Below are 18829 nucleotides of genomic sequence, written 5' to 3' on the forward strand. Positions count from 1 at the left end.
AACACATACCCTTTTGCTTTTGACAGAGATTGAAATCATTGAATCATATCTCATATCATAGATTCATAGGCTTACTCACCAAAAGTAGAAATAAACATTTGAGTGAGCAATGCAAAGGAAAATGTGGGGATCTCTCATAATTTTGGTTGTATATGACTTCTAATGGATCTAAGCATGATTTCTGTCGAGTGCCTGTTGAAAATAAAAATGAGCTTGTTTATTGTGGTAAATACTTGGCAAATTGAAATTGAAAAGTATTTATTATGATGTGTGAAGTATCTTAAGATCTTTTTCTCTTATCTGCAGTTGGTTTTGAAATGTGGCATCTTGGGTTGATTAATTTCATCAAGCCGCTATTTGCTATTGAATATTTGGCCAGAATTTGCTGAGTCCAGTGAAGCAGCCAATAGACAGGTAACTGAAGGAAATGAGTTCTCTGTAATCAAAATATCACACTGTCACTGCAGTCTGCAATATAGTATACACGGTTGAATGAAGATTGCTCGGCTCACATTTTGTGTTAACTTTTAAATCCGATTTACTGAATTTCAAATATGAATTGTTCGATTTTGTTACTGAATTAAGTCATAGCTCTAGAAAAGTCCTTTTAAGATTTTGTAAGCTTGGTATTGTTGTTAACCGATTTCCATTTAAAATTTGAATATTCTATGGTAGATGGTAGCTAGTTAAGTAACTGTTAGTGTAACTAAACTACAAATAATTCTAGCGCATAATAACTTTTCTTATAACTCAGTTGCTTTTGTCCATTTTTATGTTTCTAAACTCTGCAAATATTTTGTTTTCCCAATCAGGTCCTTAGCTTACATATTATAACTTATTATTGTCTAGAAAATGTTGCTATAATAACTTATTCAATCATTTATAAATATGGAGGTGTATTTTACTACATGTTTCCATTGAGGCGAGACCGTTAATCAACCTATTGGTTAATTAATTGGATTTTTTTTTATATATTAGCCCTTCAATTCTTAAAAATGGCTCTTAGTTATAAATGAGTTCAGTCAATAGATAGATAAAATTTGAGTTCTCTCGAACTATTTAATTTTAGAAGGAGCTCATTAAACACTTTAGTTCAATCATTTGATAACACAAATAAGTTAGCTTACAGCTTATTATATATATGTTAAGTTTGTTTGAAAGAAAAAAAAAACGCTCATATATAATGCTCTTAGTCATAGAATACTTATTAAAATGAACTTCTTTTACTAATACAATTAAGAAAACTGAAGACTAAGATGGACGGGAAAAAAAAATTAATCCCTCAAATTTGAAAAATGATAACTTAGTTTTTAAGAGAACATCAGATAACTTAGTCTTTTATTTATTTAACATTACAGTTCTAAATTTGTCTGAATTCATGTAAAAGATAATTCAAGGCTAACACAAACACACACAGGTCTTTCATTTACTTTGATGAATGTTTAATAAAAAATTGTTGAAGTGTTTAAGAGTAAATTAACTAACATTTTCTAATTTAAGCAACTAAATCAACATCTAATTTAAGCACCGTCCAATACTGACTCAAAGGCTATTTCAACAGGAAATTCTTCGCTGGCCATGAAATCTGGACATGAAACATGGGTTGGTTAGCCGAACAGTTGAAGAAATTTCGCAATCAACAATGGGGCTTTTGCACATACGGTATGTGATCAATTGATTTGGTATTTTAAATCAATCTTTGGTCAAATTTTGGTCTCTGACATGAACTGGTTTATATTCTTTGATTAATAGACATTGATGGTTCAAACATATTCAATGTTTTCTTTTTTGTAACATATTCAATGGTTGATTGGAATAGTAGTAGGCTGAAGCTGCCCCTTTTCTTATTCAATATTTATTATCTTATCAAGTATATTTACATTGAGGAAGACCATGAAAAACTTCATGGTATACTACATTTTTAGTGTGTTGTACATAATTCTCATCACTTTCAATAATGAGAATCTTCAAACCGTTCGGTGAAGTCACCCTTGAAAAAGCAACATACAGCTGTCCATGACTAAATACAGGTTTTGGCAAATATAATCCCACATAATTTAATGACTGGCCCTGACTTTTGTTTATTGTCATTGCGTAGCACACCTTTATGGGAAACTGCTTCCTCCGCAAGATAAAAGGCCACTTAGAGTCATCAGAAGTCAGAACAATCCTTGGGATTAGTACTTTTGAACCAACATTAGATCCTGTAATTATTTTTGCTTCTATTATTCTTTCTCCCAAATGCAAAATAATGAGTCTAGTTCCATTGCACATTCCTAAGGCAGGATTGATATTTCTCAATAACATAATAGGCATTCCTTCTTTAAGCTCTAAGCAATGATTAGGAAACCCATTAATACTCAAGGAGTTGAGAAATTCTACGGGATACATAAGCTCTTGTTCTGATATGTTATCAGTTGTTTTGTCAATTTCATCTGAGCTTCTGTATTGTTTTGTAGATCCTTCAGTAATCTGAACAATATAATTATTGATTTCATCAACTGTTTCATTTAGAGGAGTGAGTATTGCCCTTTCCCTGAGATATTCTTCATTCCACAAATGTCGCTTTAAGTTTGGATATGTGCTTTCCACAATTTGTTTGAGTGGATCGCCCATTGGTTGGATAAGATATTGATTTGGTATCCTTGTCCATGATGCAATCTCTTCTCCATCTTTGCATATAGTTTCAATGTTTCCATCACCAAGTTGAAGGAGCCATTTATTGAATTCGCGTGTCGAAGCCTGTTGTTCACCTGTAGTATCTCGGACTCTCATGCTCTTGGACAACATAAAAATTTTGCAGTGGTCCCACAGATCAGAATTGTTGATACATGCTTGAACTATATCATGCCGCCGTCCTTTTGGTATCACCGGAAGTATTTGCCTAAAATCTCCTCCAAGAATAATGGTCTTTCCTCCAAACGGCTGTTTTTTCTTTTCTGGGAATTTGTAACCAATTATGTCTTGAAGTGTCTTGTTAAGAGCTTCAAAAGCAAATCTTTTAGTCATTGATGCTTCATCCCAAATTATTAGATCTGTTTGAACCATTAGCTGAGCCAGATGAGTATTTTGTTTGATCGAGCACGTGCTGTTTTCATAGAGATCTAGTGGAATTTGAAATCTACTATGAGCTGTCCTTCCTCCCGGCAATAATAGTGATGCAATACCTATCAGGAATAAAAGAAATTAAAAATAAGTTTGATAGCACAAAAGTACATTAACAATAGTATTAAAGAAGATAATATTAAGATATGTTGTATAGATAAGTAGTTAATTTTATATTAAATACATGAAGGCTAAAAATGATTAAAAAATAAGGAAACATACATATTTACGTTAGAAATAAGGAAATTTATTTTTTATAGTTGATTTTTTATAAAGATTACCTGAAGAAGCTACGGCAAGCACTATTTTTTTCTCTGACTTGAGTTTGGCAATGATTGTTCTGTATAGAAAAGTTTTACCAGTTCCCCCATGGCCATATACGAAGTAGACTCCACCCATGTTTGTCTCGACTGCTTTTAAAACATGATTATATACAATAAGTTGTTGGTCATTGAGTAATGGATGACACCTTTCATGTTCTTTTATCAGCTCGATAACATTATAATTCAGCTCTTCTAGAATAAGGCGATTCTCCATGGCTTCCGATGCAATACTACTTGGTAACGGCATTCCAGAGAAATCAGAAAGGTATTTTCCATTTTGCACCAAAATCTTTTCAAGTTCAATTAAGCAGTATGATTGAATCTGTTCATCAGTCAGCTGCAACTCAGAGTGGTGAAACAATTTTCTTTTTTTGTAGAGAATATCATCAGACAAAATTTTCCAATTATTTTCCCAAAGCTGACTTATATTTGGTGAGGTTTGTGTCTCTTCAAAATTATTGTTAGTTTTTGTCCCTCTTATTTAATATTTTCTTGAACATTTATTTTCTTATTATATTATATAAACTTGAATATTTATTGTTGTCAATATATAAGTTTGGACGAAGATTTTATATATTTGAATTTTGGTTAAGGTAAAGAAAGTCTTATAGATGAATTTAAGATTTAACATGTGTCATCTTCTTATTTGCTTAAAAAAATGTCATCTTATTCTTATAAATATTCCACTATTTTATTTTCAGCCGTAACGTAAACATTCTTTTAGAATATGTACTTAATTTATCCAAAAAGTTATATTATTATGTAAATTAAATTAATAATTTTTTAATTGTTGGTGAATTTTAGTTGTGTGTAAATATGTTTAAATATATGTGTGATTATATTTTCTAAATATATGTAAATATATTTTAACATCTACGGTTTTAATAATTTCTAAAATTTATTTTGACAAATGAGCATCAACAATTTTTATTTAATAATTTTTGTCTTTTTTTAATTTAATTTAGAAAGTTTTTAGTACAATTCTAAGTGGGAGGAAAAAGTATTTAGCACAATTCTTTTCATCGATTCATTTTATGGTTGTAAGAATAAGATGGCATGCGTAGATTAAAATAGGACCGTCCATTAAAATTCATATATACTCATATTGAACCATCTAGATTTAGGCAAGTGTTATACGATAAATGCATGAAGATTATATATTTGGACAACCTCTAAGTCAATTTGAATCAATATAACTTCTTGCATGTATTACAATTATAAAAACCGCAAGACTTGAGTGTCAACTACAAAAAAAAAAAAAAACTTATTTTAATTTCTACTTTGTTTTTGTTTCTATATTTCTCTTGATCGAGATCAAGTAGATCACATACACATTGTAGACAATATAGTATTTAAAAATGAGACACATATTTATATTTCTAAATTATTTGGATTGTCCTCTTTTAATTGAATTCCTCCAACATCAATATACCCTCGATCTATATAAATTTTAAGGCACTTCAAAATCAATAAATAGAAGTCTCTTTTATCATCTTCAACTTATTCACATAAAAATAATTAATTATATTTCCATTAATCAACAATTTTTTATACAAATCTTTTACCTTATATAAAATAATAAATGAAAAAGAAAATAAGAAACAAATAAACTAAAACATTAGACTAATAAAATAATAAATGAAAAAGAAAAGTTGTCTAATTACAAACATTATATCAATAAAAAAAAATGATGGTTTACAAACTGCCATTAGAGTTAAATACACATCCTTACATGAGGTGTCATTTCATAGGCTTTATAAGGAGCAAAGATGCAACGTAAGCAAAAATATAAGTATGTTTTATCCTGTTCTTCTCCTTCACATGAAAAAATAGTCATATTCATATTAATCGATTCAACTCAAAGTTTAATTAATCATCGAACAAAACACCGGTTGATATTTAAAAAAATATCCAACCTAAAAAAGAAATAAAAAAATGATTAGAGATGTTCTAAACTCAGAGTAATAGAAAAATTTTAATTTACAAACATATTAATAGGCAACTATCACATATATGTATATCAATTTATTAATCAATCACGTGTAGAAATACCTGATATTCTAAGAGGTTAGACACCATCACATACCAAGGACAAAAACCAATATACTTATGATGTAACTATATATATGCACACAATAGCTTTTAAATCAATTCAAGACACTATAATGTGTAACTTTAAGATATGGAAGGTGAAGATGCATAACTTTTTTCTCATGGAGATGTTAGACAAAGAAACCATAGAGTTTTTGCCATGAGATAGATAAATTAAAATTTTGTTAAAACATAGAAGGTAGACTTCCTGGTATGGTGGTGGTGATAATTATCTTTTGGGTTAACTTTATATAGAGCTTGTGTTTGATAATTAGCTAAATTTACATATTCAATATTAGTGTCTCCAAGAATTCTTTGTTTTCAATTGCATTAATAGGAAATTGTAACATACAATATATATTTTAATAAGATATTGCAATGCAATTAAAACAATAACATGATGCATCATTCCACCTTTCATTACTTGCAATTCATTTTTGCCTCAATTCAACAACAATAAATTGTGTTAGTTTTTTTTAATATATTATTATTGTTTATTATTTATTATTAGAGTAACTCTATTATATGAAATATGAAAAGGTTTTAATAAAGATTGTAGACTTTTCTTATAGAGTGTCACATCATCACAATAACTTATATGTCTAAGTAGAGTTATAAAATTAGAAGTATGATCCCTTTTAATTCATTAGGCTAAGTAGAAGTATGATCCCTTTGGTTTCAAGCAATCCCTTCTAAACAATATAAGTAATGAAGAATGATCCCTTTTTAATTCATTTAGTATTGAAAGAATATATTTCAAGCAAGAGAGACACACATTTTTTTTATTATTAAATTCAGTTCTTTAAGGGATTGATCAAAGAGGTTTGGAATATCAAAGTGAGTCACTTGCTTGAAATATAATGATTCCTTTTTTTGTTAGTATTGAAAGAATTCCAATAGTCATGAATATTTTGTGGTTATATAAATCTTATATATTAGTTGGTCCATTTTAATTTAATAATTTTTCATTTTAGTTAGTTGGTCCCTTGTAAGAAGTTATATAGTGATAATTTGATATATTGATAATTAAAATAAAAATGATTTAATTAAAGATAATTAAAATTAAAATGATTTAATTAAAGGAGATGATGAAAAGGTTATATAGTGATAATTTGATATATTGATAATTAAAATTAAAATGATTTAATTAAAGATAATTAAAATTAAAATGATTTAATTAAAGGAAATGATGAAAATGTTTTTTAATAGAGATTGTAAACTTTTCTTATAGAGTGTCACATCATCAAAATACTTGATTGTGAGCAACTCAACATTCCTTTTACTTGTAAAAGATTTTAAGGCACTTCAAAATCAATAAATAGAAGTCTCTTTTATCCTCTTCAACTTATTCACAAAAAAATAATTAATTATATTTCCATTAATCAACAATTTTTTATACAAATCTTTTACCTTATATAAAATAATAAATGAAAAAGAAAATAAGAAACAAATAAGCTAAAACATTAGACTAATAAAATAATAAATGAAAAAGAAAAATTGTCTAATTACAAACATTATATCAATTAAAAAAAAATGATGGTTTACAAACTGCCATTAGAGTTAAATACACATCCTTACATGAGGTGCCATTTCATAGGCTTTATAAGGAGCAAGGATGCAACGTAAGCAAAAATAGAAGTATGTTTTATCCTGTTCTCCTCCTTCACATGAAAAAATAGTCATATTCATATTAATCGATTCAACTCAAAGTTTAATTAATCATCGAACAAAACACCGGTTGATATTTTAAAAAATATCCAACCTAAAAAAGAAATATAAAAAATGATTAGAGATGTTCCAAACTCAGATTAACTGAAAAATTTCAATTTACAAACATATTAATAGACAACTATCACATATATGTATATCAATTTCTTAATCAATCACATGTAGACATACCTGATATTCTAAGAGGTTAGACACCATCACCTACCAAGGATAAAAACCAATATACTTACGATGTAACTATATATATGCACACAATAGCTTTTAAATCAATTCAAGACACTATAATGTGTAACTATAACATATGGAAGGTGAAGATGCATAATTTTTTCTCATGGAGATGTTAGACAAAGAAACCATAGAGTTTTTGCCATGAGATAGACAAATTAAAATTTTGTTAAAACATAGAAGGTAGACTTCCTGATATGGTGGTGGTGATAATTAGCTTTTGGGTTAACTTTATATAGAGCTTGTGTTTGATAATTAGCTAAATTTACATATTCAATATTAGTGTCTCCAAGAATTCTTTGTTTTCAATTGCATTAACAGGGAATTGTAACATACAATATATATTTTAATATATTATTATTATTAGAGTAACTCTATTATATGAAATATGAAAATGTTTTAATAGAGATTATAAACTTTTCTTATAGAGTGTCACATCACCACAATGCATGCTTGTGAGCAACTCAACAACTAAAGTAATTTTTTTTTCATAAAATTTATTTTGTCAAGCATGAAATTTTTTTGAGGAGTAATTTTTTTATCACCACAAATTGCAAATCATATTTACACATGCATGATTTATATTTTATGTTTGGTAGTGTAAAATATGAAAGAGCATATATCTATTCATTGTTCTTTTTGTAATTTGTCTTTTTTTTTTCTTTTCTTTCTTTCATTATTATTGGGAGCCATTATTATTGTAACATATAGATAATTACTTTGGAGGATGAATGGACACACAAAATAAATTGTGGGACAAATTTTAAATAGATATGAGAAGTTCTCTAAAGCATGCCACATCATCACAATGAAGGCCTATGAGCAATTCAACCTTCCTTTTACTAGTAAAAGATAATTGAGATAGGAATAGGAATAGGAATAAAAATATAAATAACTATTGTCATGAATAGCTTGAATATTTATATATGTATTTAAGATTAATTATCATTATTATTGTTGGAAATAGTAAATGTTTCTTATTCATAATTTTCACAATTATTATTATTATTATTATTATTATTATTATTATTATTATTATTATTATTATTATTGTTATAGTAAAATAATACAACACAAATGAAGATGATTCATGTGAGGATGTTATGGAGATGTTTTAGCCTGAAAGGAAGGATGAAAAGTTATTAATGTTGCATTGTTGTTAAAGTAAAAATACCAAGAACTTGTGTATGAAAAAATCTTATACTTTAGAATTGAACAGATGATGAAAACAAACTGGGAGTCAAAATACTCAAGAAGATGCACAGGACCTCATGTCAAAAATTCGCAAAAGTATGAGCATCTGTTCACCATTAGTTGCACTGTTGTAGCCCTACATGCAAGTCTGCAGTTTGAAATTCAGGTACTAAACTAACTATTACTGATCCAACTAAACCTAAAATAATTAGAGTTTTTTATTAGTCATTAGAGTTCATATATCATGCTTATAAGTCACTTAAAAAGGGACTAATGCGATTTATATTCGCCAATGGTTTATTTTTTCAACCCAAAAATAAGTATAATATAAAATAGAAATTTTGACAAATTTGTTCATAGCTTATAGTATTCAAGTGTGCAATGAGAGTCCTAGAAGCACATAAATAGCCTATCTTAATAGAGTTTCATAATAGAAGTTGCATATATATTCATATAGCTTACATAGTTTTTTTGTTTTTTTTTTTTGGTCTTTAGTTGACACAGTTTTACCAAGTATGTAAAACAATTGTGTCATAATTTTTTTCTTTCCAAATTTAATATTTGTTATATTTTTTCATATTCTTTATATATTCAAAGATTTTGATTTATAATTTAATAATTATATTGTCCAGCTTTCCAAATTCAACCCATGCATATTATTTTAAGATTTTTACCGGCACAAATAATACGGCAGAGTAATAATAATATAAGCTTTATACTATATGCAGTGTAGAAACATTGGGAAGATCAAGCGGATAAAAAAGATAAATTATACTTTTAAAATAAGATAACAAAACAAATACACAACATAAATAACTCCAAAAACATAAATTTCATTAATACCCGGTGTTCAACACCGTAAAGCTTAAAAGTGAATAAAAACCTTGAAAATGATATAAAAAAATAAACACACCAACAATGCAAACAGGCCCAAAAACATAATCTTGTCCAAAAACACACAAACTTTTAAAAAACACTTAAAACACAATATCGACCACTTCTTCCAACCCAAGCTTCACTCTTCAGTCATCCAAATCTTCCACAATATCCTTTTGATCCACATCAGCCGAGTCCGGTGAAGAATGCAATCTGAAAAAGTAGTCAAGTAATGTTTTAGCATACACTGCTCAAAGACAAATAATGATATAATTTGTAACATCTTACATCAATCTTCTCCTCTTCCGTGCCAAAATTGGCGTCTTAACAGCAGGAGGTCCACTTGAGGGAGAACAAACATTGGCCACGGTGTCTTCCGGCTCTAACTGAAAGTCAGAAAATTATATGGAGAATTATAAATAGCATCAAATTTATTAGCAAGCAAAATGATATTACCACACCACAATGTTAACCACCTTGACAGTCGGCTTCAAAATTTTATTTGCCGTAAAACTTCGCCTTCCACGACTTTCAAAGTAAGAACTCATTCTAACTTGGAAAACATGTGTGGTACCAATGATATTAAGGAGTTGTTCAGGCAGTTCAGAGCTTCCCTCATTTCCCTTTTCAAATATGAAAGACATGTATTATTAGATGAGCAGGTTAATGCATACTTTTTTTTTTTTTTTTATAAACCATGTATACATGGAAATATCAATTTAGATAGGCACATATACGCACATTTTCCAAATTTGAGGTGAGGTCACCTAGCTTAACATGGACCACCTGCTCAGCAATTTCATCAAACAATACAAATATGGCTGTATCGGTACGGTCTTTCACCTGAAGCTCTAAACGGAACCTATAATACATATACCAATAACATGATTATATTTTTCAAGTACTATAGGTTCAAAAAAGTACCTAGTCTTTGGAAAAGTACCTAGTCTTTGGATATTCTATATCAACTTTGCAATGGTCACTCCTAAAATTTGTTTCAGTGGGAGAAATAGTTTTTCTACAATCTGGACATGAAACATAATACCATCCATTTTTCACTAAAATGTCATCGACAGTTGCAGCACAATGGTAGACAGCATTCTGCACATAAACTCGAAAGTATGAAAATAGGTGTTGTTAATTAAACAATAGATTAACCTATAAAGGAAATAAGACGTTGTTTACCATATTACTCCCTGAAGCTGCAATGTCCAAAAGTTCAGATATAGTCTTTACTTTGTTAACCTTAGGATGGAGAGGAAGATCTAAACTTCCATCTAGGCATGGCAATAAAACCCATACCCGCGGGTACCCGCCCAAACCATACCCGCTTTGACGGGGAAAACCCGAGTTGACTGGGTTTGGGTTCGGGTTTGGGTTTTCCCCGATTTCAAAAGATGGGGTTGGGGCGGGTAATGGGTACATTGATACCCACCCTGAACCCGTCCCCGAACCCGCCCCGCTTATACTAAAAATTAGATTTCATCTCTTTTAAATTAGAATCGCTTAAACAATCTCTTAAATTACATATATGTTTATTTTTTATTTTTAATTTGAGTATTAAACAAATCATTTTCTCTATTTCTTTCTTTATTTAAAAAAATATTGTTGAGAGAAAATAATTTTGGACATTTAACTCTTTTTTTTAATAAAAAATACTAAAATACAATATAAATTCATGTGGAAAGAGGCGTAACGGGGATACCCGAAACCCGTTGGGGATACCCGATCCCCGTTGGGTATGGGTTTGGGGTTATACTTTTTATCCCCGCTCGAATTTGGGATGGGTTTGGGCAAACCCGAACTTTATGGGTTTGGGTTTGGGGAGGGCAAAACCCGTCCCCGCCCCGCCCCATTGCCATGCCTACTTCCATCCATAACATTGGCAGCCCTTCAAAGACATTGCAATAACATATAAGCATTCAAACAAAAGGAAAGAAATAAAATAAAATAATAATTTGAAAACATACTTGGACGATTGAGCGAGTTTAATAGCTTCTGGGACGTCTATGTTGATATAAATTGTTGTGGATCTTGAAGATTGTACCAAATACTCACCTGAGAAAAAACATATATAAACAAACCCTTTCAGTGGAATAATATAATTCACGAAATATTTGGTAAATTTATTGGTAAAGCCGGTAAAATCGTATAGCAAGTTTAGGATAAATGCCCTCTTAATTGTAAGAAAAAAATAAGCTTGGATTGATGCTGATTTTTAGGCTTCTAGAAGAAAACTAAATAACCCAGGCAATAAAAGAGTGCCAATCTCTACTCTCTACCAGAGTCCTAACTAATTCCAGCCTATCTCTGCCATGATGTTTTGAACCTTAATTAACTGCTTTCTCAATTCATCAAATATCTCTATTAAACGCTCATGGTTATGCTAAAAAGTTTGTGACTGATCAAGGTTTCCTACATGCACCTTATATGTTAAATTGGATTTTGTAGAACTTTTAAATTTTTGTAAATTTATTATAAAATTAATACTATTTAGAAAGAATGAATAAAAAAACAACTAAAATGAAAAATATACCTTGATATTGTTTAACCAAGGTGGATGTGAAAATTGCCACGTTTGGCTCAAGAGTAGCATGCTTGTATTTTTTCAATTTTTTCTCAAACATTGAAACATGGTCATCCCACAACGTGACTCTTAACATGTCTCCACTGCAAAAACATTTCAAGTTGCAAAACCTCATTAATATGTTGCTTTCATACAATTGCTATACATTAAAACAATTAGAATGATAATGAGCAAGTTTAGATCAACCTTTCATTCCTTAAATAGAGTGACATAATATCAACCTTCCCATTAGCAGTTGTCCTCTCTTCAATCGGGGTTATTTCAATAATAACCCCAATGACATCTGGTTAGGAAAAAAAAAAAAAAACTTGACTTGCATGAAAAGAGATTAACCAAGAATGAAAACAAATAATAAGATAAACATACCTGCGTGAGACTGGTTATCAAATCGTTTGTGCAAATCTTCAAAACGAACAAATTCAAAAACATAGCGTGGGATTTTCCCATCATCATATTCTTGAGGTGTAAAGTGTGTTGATCCAGAGAATTGTAGCATGGAAGGATTATTTTCCACTATGATATATGTTTTTTTTATTTTTCAAGACTGTAAAAGTATCAATCACATACATTTTCCCCTCTTGCAAGACATTTTTGAATAAGTGTGCAAGCCTACTTGGTATTGTGCCATGTATGTAATTGTGCTAAATAAAAATTAAAGTTAGGAGAGGTGAACAAAATAATAAACAATGATTTAATAACTGCAATTAGGAATACCTTTTCGTCCATCAGTACCATGTCTGTACTAATGATACCCCTCCTTTTGTTTATGTTCCAGGTGTCCCACAGCCTAGTTATTCTGACTGTGACAGTGGACTTGGGAGTAACACCAGAGAGATCGTCGAGAAAGAGAGGCACACCATCAGGTATGACTTCCTTAGTCCTACACAAAAGGAAAGAATTTCCCTCACATATAAAAAAATGGAAAATGGGAAAATGGCACCATAAACAAATTTATAAAAAAGGGAAAAAGTGTTTTACTTTTTGAGACTATTTTCAGCAGGTGACATGGTGGAAAATGGAAGAGGATATCACTATAATAGCCAAATGGAGCAAGGCAATATGCATGGAATGATAGTGAAATGTGTCTAACTTATAAAGGTGCAAATTGTTTAATGATGTGTGTTATATTTGGAGGAATGGGAAGGGGCAAAATATTTGATGAGAATGTCAATTAAAGTTGATACTTATTTTGTAACTGATATTAGGAATATAAGTTAATTGGGTCATTATCTCCAATAATTATTTATACTGCAATTTTTATCTTTGTTGGTTAATCTTTTGTGTAAATAGTCTTTTGATGGGAAAAGGGAGTGACGTGCCCATAAATTTATATTTAGTGGATGTATGCATCTATAGTAAAAAATAAAATAAAAAAAAAAAAAAAACTGATTCAGATAAATTGAGTGAACCATGTTGGGTAGGGTTCACAATGCTCCGTTATATTCTTATTGATTATTGATGGCTTCTCATATAACAAATCATTAATTTTTTCAACTTAATTTTTTATGAGAATTGATCATTTTTTTTTTTCATACTATTCAATTTGTTTAGTACTGATGATTTGATATCATGCAAAGAGTTAGCTAAAAATAATCGTAAAAGAAGTTAGAGAGTCCAAAATATTGCTTTTATTATGTTAATGATAATAAAATAGGTTACAAAAAGTTATATGAGAGTTAATTACGAAGGATATAAACACACATAATAATGAATAATAAGGAAGTTAATTGAGGGTTATAGTACACATAAGCATGAATGCAATGAGAGAAGACACATAAGCATCAACTATTGCTTAGAAAAAAGAAAAAAATGAGGAGCTTTGTAGTGACGACACATCAGCAAAAAAAAGTTTGCTTTACAATTATATATAGATAAGTTAATGCAAACCAAGATTGCAAGGGAAATTCTATCATGGGCACAAACCCAAATGAAAAATATTTGGGCACACACAAATGAAAAAATATATAATTTAAAATAATTTAGTCACATTGTTTCACAACATTTCATTATCTTATCTATCGGTAATTTTTTAAAAAGTTTGTGTGTGCCTAAACATTAATGTTGGAAAAAGTTCACATTGGTGTGTGAATTGAAAATAAAATTGTCCCATATCGGGTACTAGAGCAACTAGTGTGTTGTAGCATACTAGTGTGTAGTTTGAGGAAATAAATAAATTAATTTTGATATCGGTTACAAACTTTATTTATTTATTTATTATTCATTATTTAAGGTTATAATGGTGCTTAAAAACTCTAACCGAAAAATTGAATGGTGGTAGCCAAAGGAAAAGAATTAGAGTAGCTCATATTATTGTATGGAAGATCAGAAACCAAAAACTGATTACCTAGCAGCGCAAATACTTTAGAATGAATTTTGTGAATGTGATTCTTGATTGAATTAATTTAGTAAGCCTATGAACATGTGAGTTTTAGTTCTTTTGGTTTTTTACTAAACAATCATGGTGGCTACGAAATACGGCGAAGACCTTGTTTGTCTTTTATCTTGGTCTTCATTTACTAGCCATACTGTAATTCTGTTGTAGGCTCAATTTTGAGGTTAGTTAATATCTCTTATTTGCCTTTGTTATGTAGTGATGCTATATCATTGAAACTCATCATAGAATTTGATATTAGTATGAACATGATATAGATATAAAACTATTTGCTGATGGAAATATTATAGATAAAATTTGTTCATTTGAATTCGATGAAATTGTCATGGTTTAGAATTTTATACTAAACATGTTAAGAATTCTTTTTCTTGAGAAAGGTCACTTAAGGTGATCAGAAAGTTATTTTTCGAAAGATGATTTAGGAAGTTGTTTTTCGGTAAAATTGATTTAAAAAGTTATTTGATTCCAAATTATGTTTTGATTATGAATATGAATTTCCTTTGGAGATTTTAAGTTTGATATGTCTATATTGAACTTGTTCTACGGTTTGTTAGACTTATAATTTTTTATAAAACTTCTATTGTGATTCATCAATTGATTTTGTTCAAAGAGAACATAAGATAAATTTTTTTGTATATTTTATAAGTTGAAATTTTCTTAATAAAGAGAAACCTTATTCGGTTTAAAAGTGATCAAGTATCACTACTTCCTTTAAATAAAGAATGGTCTTAGTACCATTATCCCTTTGATTTGAGATTGGTCTTAGTACCATATTGGAATGACTTTAGCGTCATTATATTGATTGATATTGTAGTATCATCAATACAAGTGGTATTGTAGTACCACTTGTGGTATCGTAGTACCATTGATTCATAGATTGAGGTTGTAGCATCAATCTGAGTGATATTGTAGCTAGTATCACTGAATCAGCGATGAAACATAGAATGATGTCGTAGCATCAATTCGAGTGGTATTGTAGTACCATTCAAGAAGGTGTATTCTTTGACCGATTTCTATCGTGTAGTAGCATATCGGTATACAGTTGAAACTGGGTTGTTTTATCCTGGGGACGGCGTGGTTGATAGTCTGCTTGCACAATTTTGGGCAGTGCCACGAAACGTCTTAAAGAGAGCGACCTAGTCCGCGGCTCAACCCAGTAATCTCTTCGGTGGCTAAAAATTTATTTTTAAACGGTTTTTTAAATCCGAAAACAACAATTTTAAGACGTTTCTTTCTGCCATGACTACCGAAGAAATTACTGGTTCATATTATTATGTCACCGACTATTGCAAACCATTTTGGTTTAAAGGGAATCACTTCAAACATTAGCAACAAAATAAATCGTATTTTTAGAACAATAAAAGAGTTGCTAACGTGTTGAAGGATTATATTTCAATTGTATTTGAAACAATTGAACACGTTTAAAAATGATAAAAAGTCTAAAGAAGATGCACTTGAAAGTCTGATAACTTGTCTTCTTTTGAAAGAAAAAGTTGTAAAGCAAGATCAGAAAAATAACGAAGTGCTTGTTGCCTCGAACAACAACACTAGAAACAGAAAAAGATACTCATCACTTTTGTTGATGAATGTTGAGATTATTTTTCATAAATCTTATGGAAAATAAAAGTGATAAATGATGTTCTTGACATGTTTCAATTCTTTGGAATTTAAATTGAAAATTAGTTCAATAAGAAAGTCAAGTAACTTCATTTTGTTAAGGCACAAAATATGATTCCCACATTTTTTAATGAGAATGAAATTATACATGAAACAACTACAACTTACTTTTTTGAGATGAACGGCAAAAAAAAAAAAAAAAAAAACTTTTACCGAGCTAATTGTTACAGTCATGTTTAATTTCGTCATTGCATCTCATTAGTGGGGGAATTCAATTAACTGGTTGGTTTTGTGCTAAATAGAGTGCCTAAGTGCAAGAACAAAATTCACTTGTGAAATTTTGTAGAACAGACAATTTAACTTGTCTTATTTTTCTGAACTTGGAGTAATTTGACGAAGGTTCAAATTCTCGACTCCAAGAGAGTTAAACTCTCTAGTAAAGCCCATGAATGTGTATTTGTTGATACACAGTTATCATCAAAGCTCGTAGGTTGTAGCCTAAATGCTAAAATGATCATAGAATCAAAAGATGATTTCTATGAAAATTAATTTCTCTTTAAAATTGGGAAATAGTGGGGGCTCTAGTGGGGGCATTGTACCTGATCACATTCCAGTGATCAGAAGCAGTAATGAGAACATCAAACAAGATGTAATAGAACCTCAAAGAGGTAAAATAGCAAAAAGTTGCTAAAAAGTATGAACCTGTTTACATGGTTTATAAATTAGAAGATGATCCAACGAACCTCCAAGAAACTGTCTTTCTTGGATGCTGATTTATGGTTGTAGCCGTAAATGATGAGATAGATTCTCTATGCTGATTTATGGTGGTAGCCGTAAATGATGAGATAAATTCTCTATTGTCTAATAAGACTTGACATTTAGTAGACTTGCCTCATGAGTACAAATTGAATGATTATAAATAAATTTTAGAAAGGAAAACAGATATATATCTTTTCAACATGTTTTCTCCAATTACAAGAATAATATCCATAAGGCCAAATGGATGTTATAACTACTTTTCTAAATAGTGAATTGGAAGAAGAATTTTTTATGGAACAACCTAAATATTTTTTTAACTCATGGGCAAGAAAATTAAAGTCAATATGTTAGATAAGACTTTTTTGAGTCTTAATCAAGCCATAAGAAATGGCATGAAAAGTTTGATGTAACACCCCAATATTTTCTATATGCATTTTATTGATTTATTATTTGATAAATAATTTCTATAGTAATATTAATTATTTTATATTCTATTTATTTTATTATTTGACGAGGTAATGGCTATTTCAATTATTATTTTGATAAGTCAAAATTGAACTATTTTGGTGCTACCAAGTGTATCAGACGTGAATGCCTAATAACATGACTACCTTCCTTCTATGTTACCAAAATGCACATGATGATCTCTTCTCCCTATTTGATATGTTATTAAATATGCCTAATATTTCCAAATCATTTCCTAATGTTTTGGTCTAAAAATAATTGAGAAGATAATTTCCTTTAATTGTCTTCAATGCTATTACCCCATTATTTATTTGATCAAAATTATGATCATCTCTCAATATACACACAAAAATATATTCTCTCTTTACTTTCATGATGTTGATGAGATGATACTTACCCATCGTTTCATCTCTATATATTTCAATCCATTTCAACCTCATTTTTAAATTTGGAATATGTTCCACCTCTATTGGCCAACTTTATTGCAAGATATTAATTCTTTATTATTGACAATTATTTTCATTTAGTGATGATTGACCATTTCTTTCCAATCTCTTTCTTAATATCACGTAAACCCCTCCCACACTATTATACTTTGTTCTAAGCCATCTCTCAAGTATATTTCTATTTCCTCAAAGTCAGTGAAGCAACAAACGCCTACCCAGCCTAGAAACGTTTTACGGTCCTTGCTGGTACGAGCAACTTCCCCTATTATTTAAGTGATCATCAAGTTTTGTTATAAGTCTCATTCTCCTCTAATTTTATTTGCGTAAGTTCTTGTCGATGAGCCTTTCTATACTATTTTCTATTTGTTTCATGAAAACTCCAATAATAGTTATATTCGTTTCCCGAGAGCCGTCACCGTAAAATTGTGATTGCGTCGTCGTTAACCGATGGATAGTTGAAACGAACTTTGGAGCGTGAGATATAGTGTGTGCATTGTAGCTGCGAACTTAGTCTATTATTGTGCTTGTAATGAAAGCGACTAAGGTAAGGGCTCTTTCCCCATACATTCATGCTACATAGGAATTTGTTGTGAGATAATGGTAGAACCTTTATCACTTAAAACAGGCCGAATGAATCAACTTTATGAACATAAATAAATAGATAAATAAAATTATTGGAAATAATCAGAAGACACAAAAGAAAATTAAAAGGGGCGAGGAATTAAATAGGTTCGGTTGATATATGATAGTGTTAATTGTAATGTTATATATTTACTTGTATGCTTATCGTAGTTTTGTGATTATGCTAATTGTTACATGTATCGTATACTTGCTTTCATGCTAGCCCATGTTTTCAAGTCTGTGTTGATTTCTTTGTTATATAAGCTACATATAAATGAATAATTTAACCGTTTTATATTCATATAACTATACTGTTGGTTTCATTACTTTTTGGTATAACTAAGAGGAAATATAAATAAAAGTGTATGGAAGGCTAGTTAATTATGTCGCAGGTGAGTTA

General features: G+C 29.9%; 1 protein-coding gene and 1 pseudogene across 1 annotated transcript; both read right to left on the reverse strand.

Moving 5' to 3' along the window:
- Positions 1-1866: 1866 nt before the first annotated feature.
- LOC123904107 (ATP-dependent DNA helicase PIF1-like) lies at positions 1867-3675 on the reverse strand. Its single transcript, XM_045953797.1, has 2 exons — positions 3387-3675; positions 1867-3167 (listed from the first exon to the last, which is right to left on the reverse strand). Exons 1-2 carry the CDS (start codon positions 3673-3675, stop codon positions 1867-1869), a joined length of 1590 nt encoding a protein of 529 aa, XP_045809753.1.
- A 5832-nt stretch (positions 3676-9507) lies between these two features.
- LOC123904110 lies at positions 9508-13136 on the reverse strand (annotated as a pseudogene).
- Positions 13137-18829: the final 5693 nt, after the last annotated feature.

This window comes from Trifolium pratense, linkage group LG2 (genome assembly GCF_020283565.1).
Source record: "Trifolium pratense cultivar HEN17-A07 linkage group LG2, ARS_RC_1.1, whole genome shotgun sequence".
NCBI classification, from domain to species: Eukaryota; Viridiplantae; Streptophyta; class Magnoliopsida; order Fabales; family Fabaceae; genus Trifolium; species Trifolium pratense.

What these genes read in the sequence shown, in the direction of transcription:
- LOC123904107 (XM_045953797.1), bottom strand. Translation starts at nt 3,675, where the DNA reads ATGCCGTTACCAAGTAGTATTGCATCGGAAGCCATGGAGAATCGCCTT. An exon ending in GCTTGCCGTAGCTTCTTCAG is followed by an intron (nt 3,168 to 3,386) that starts GTAATCTTTATA and finishes TATTCCTGATAG; the next exon opens with GTATTGCATCACTATTATTG.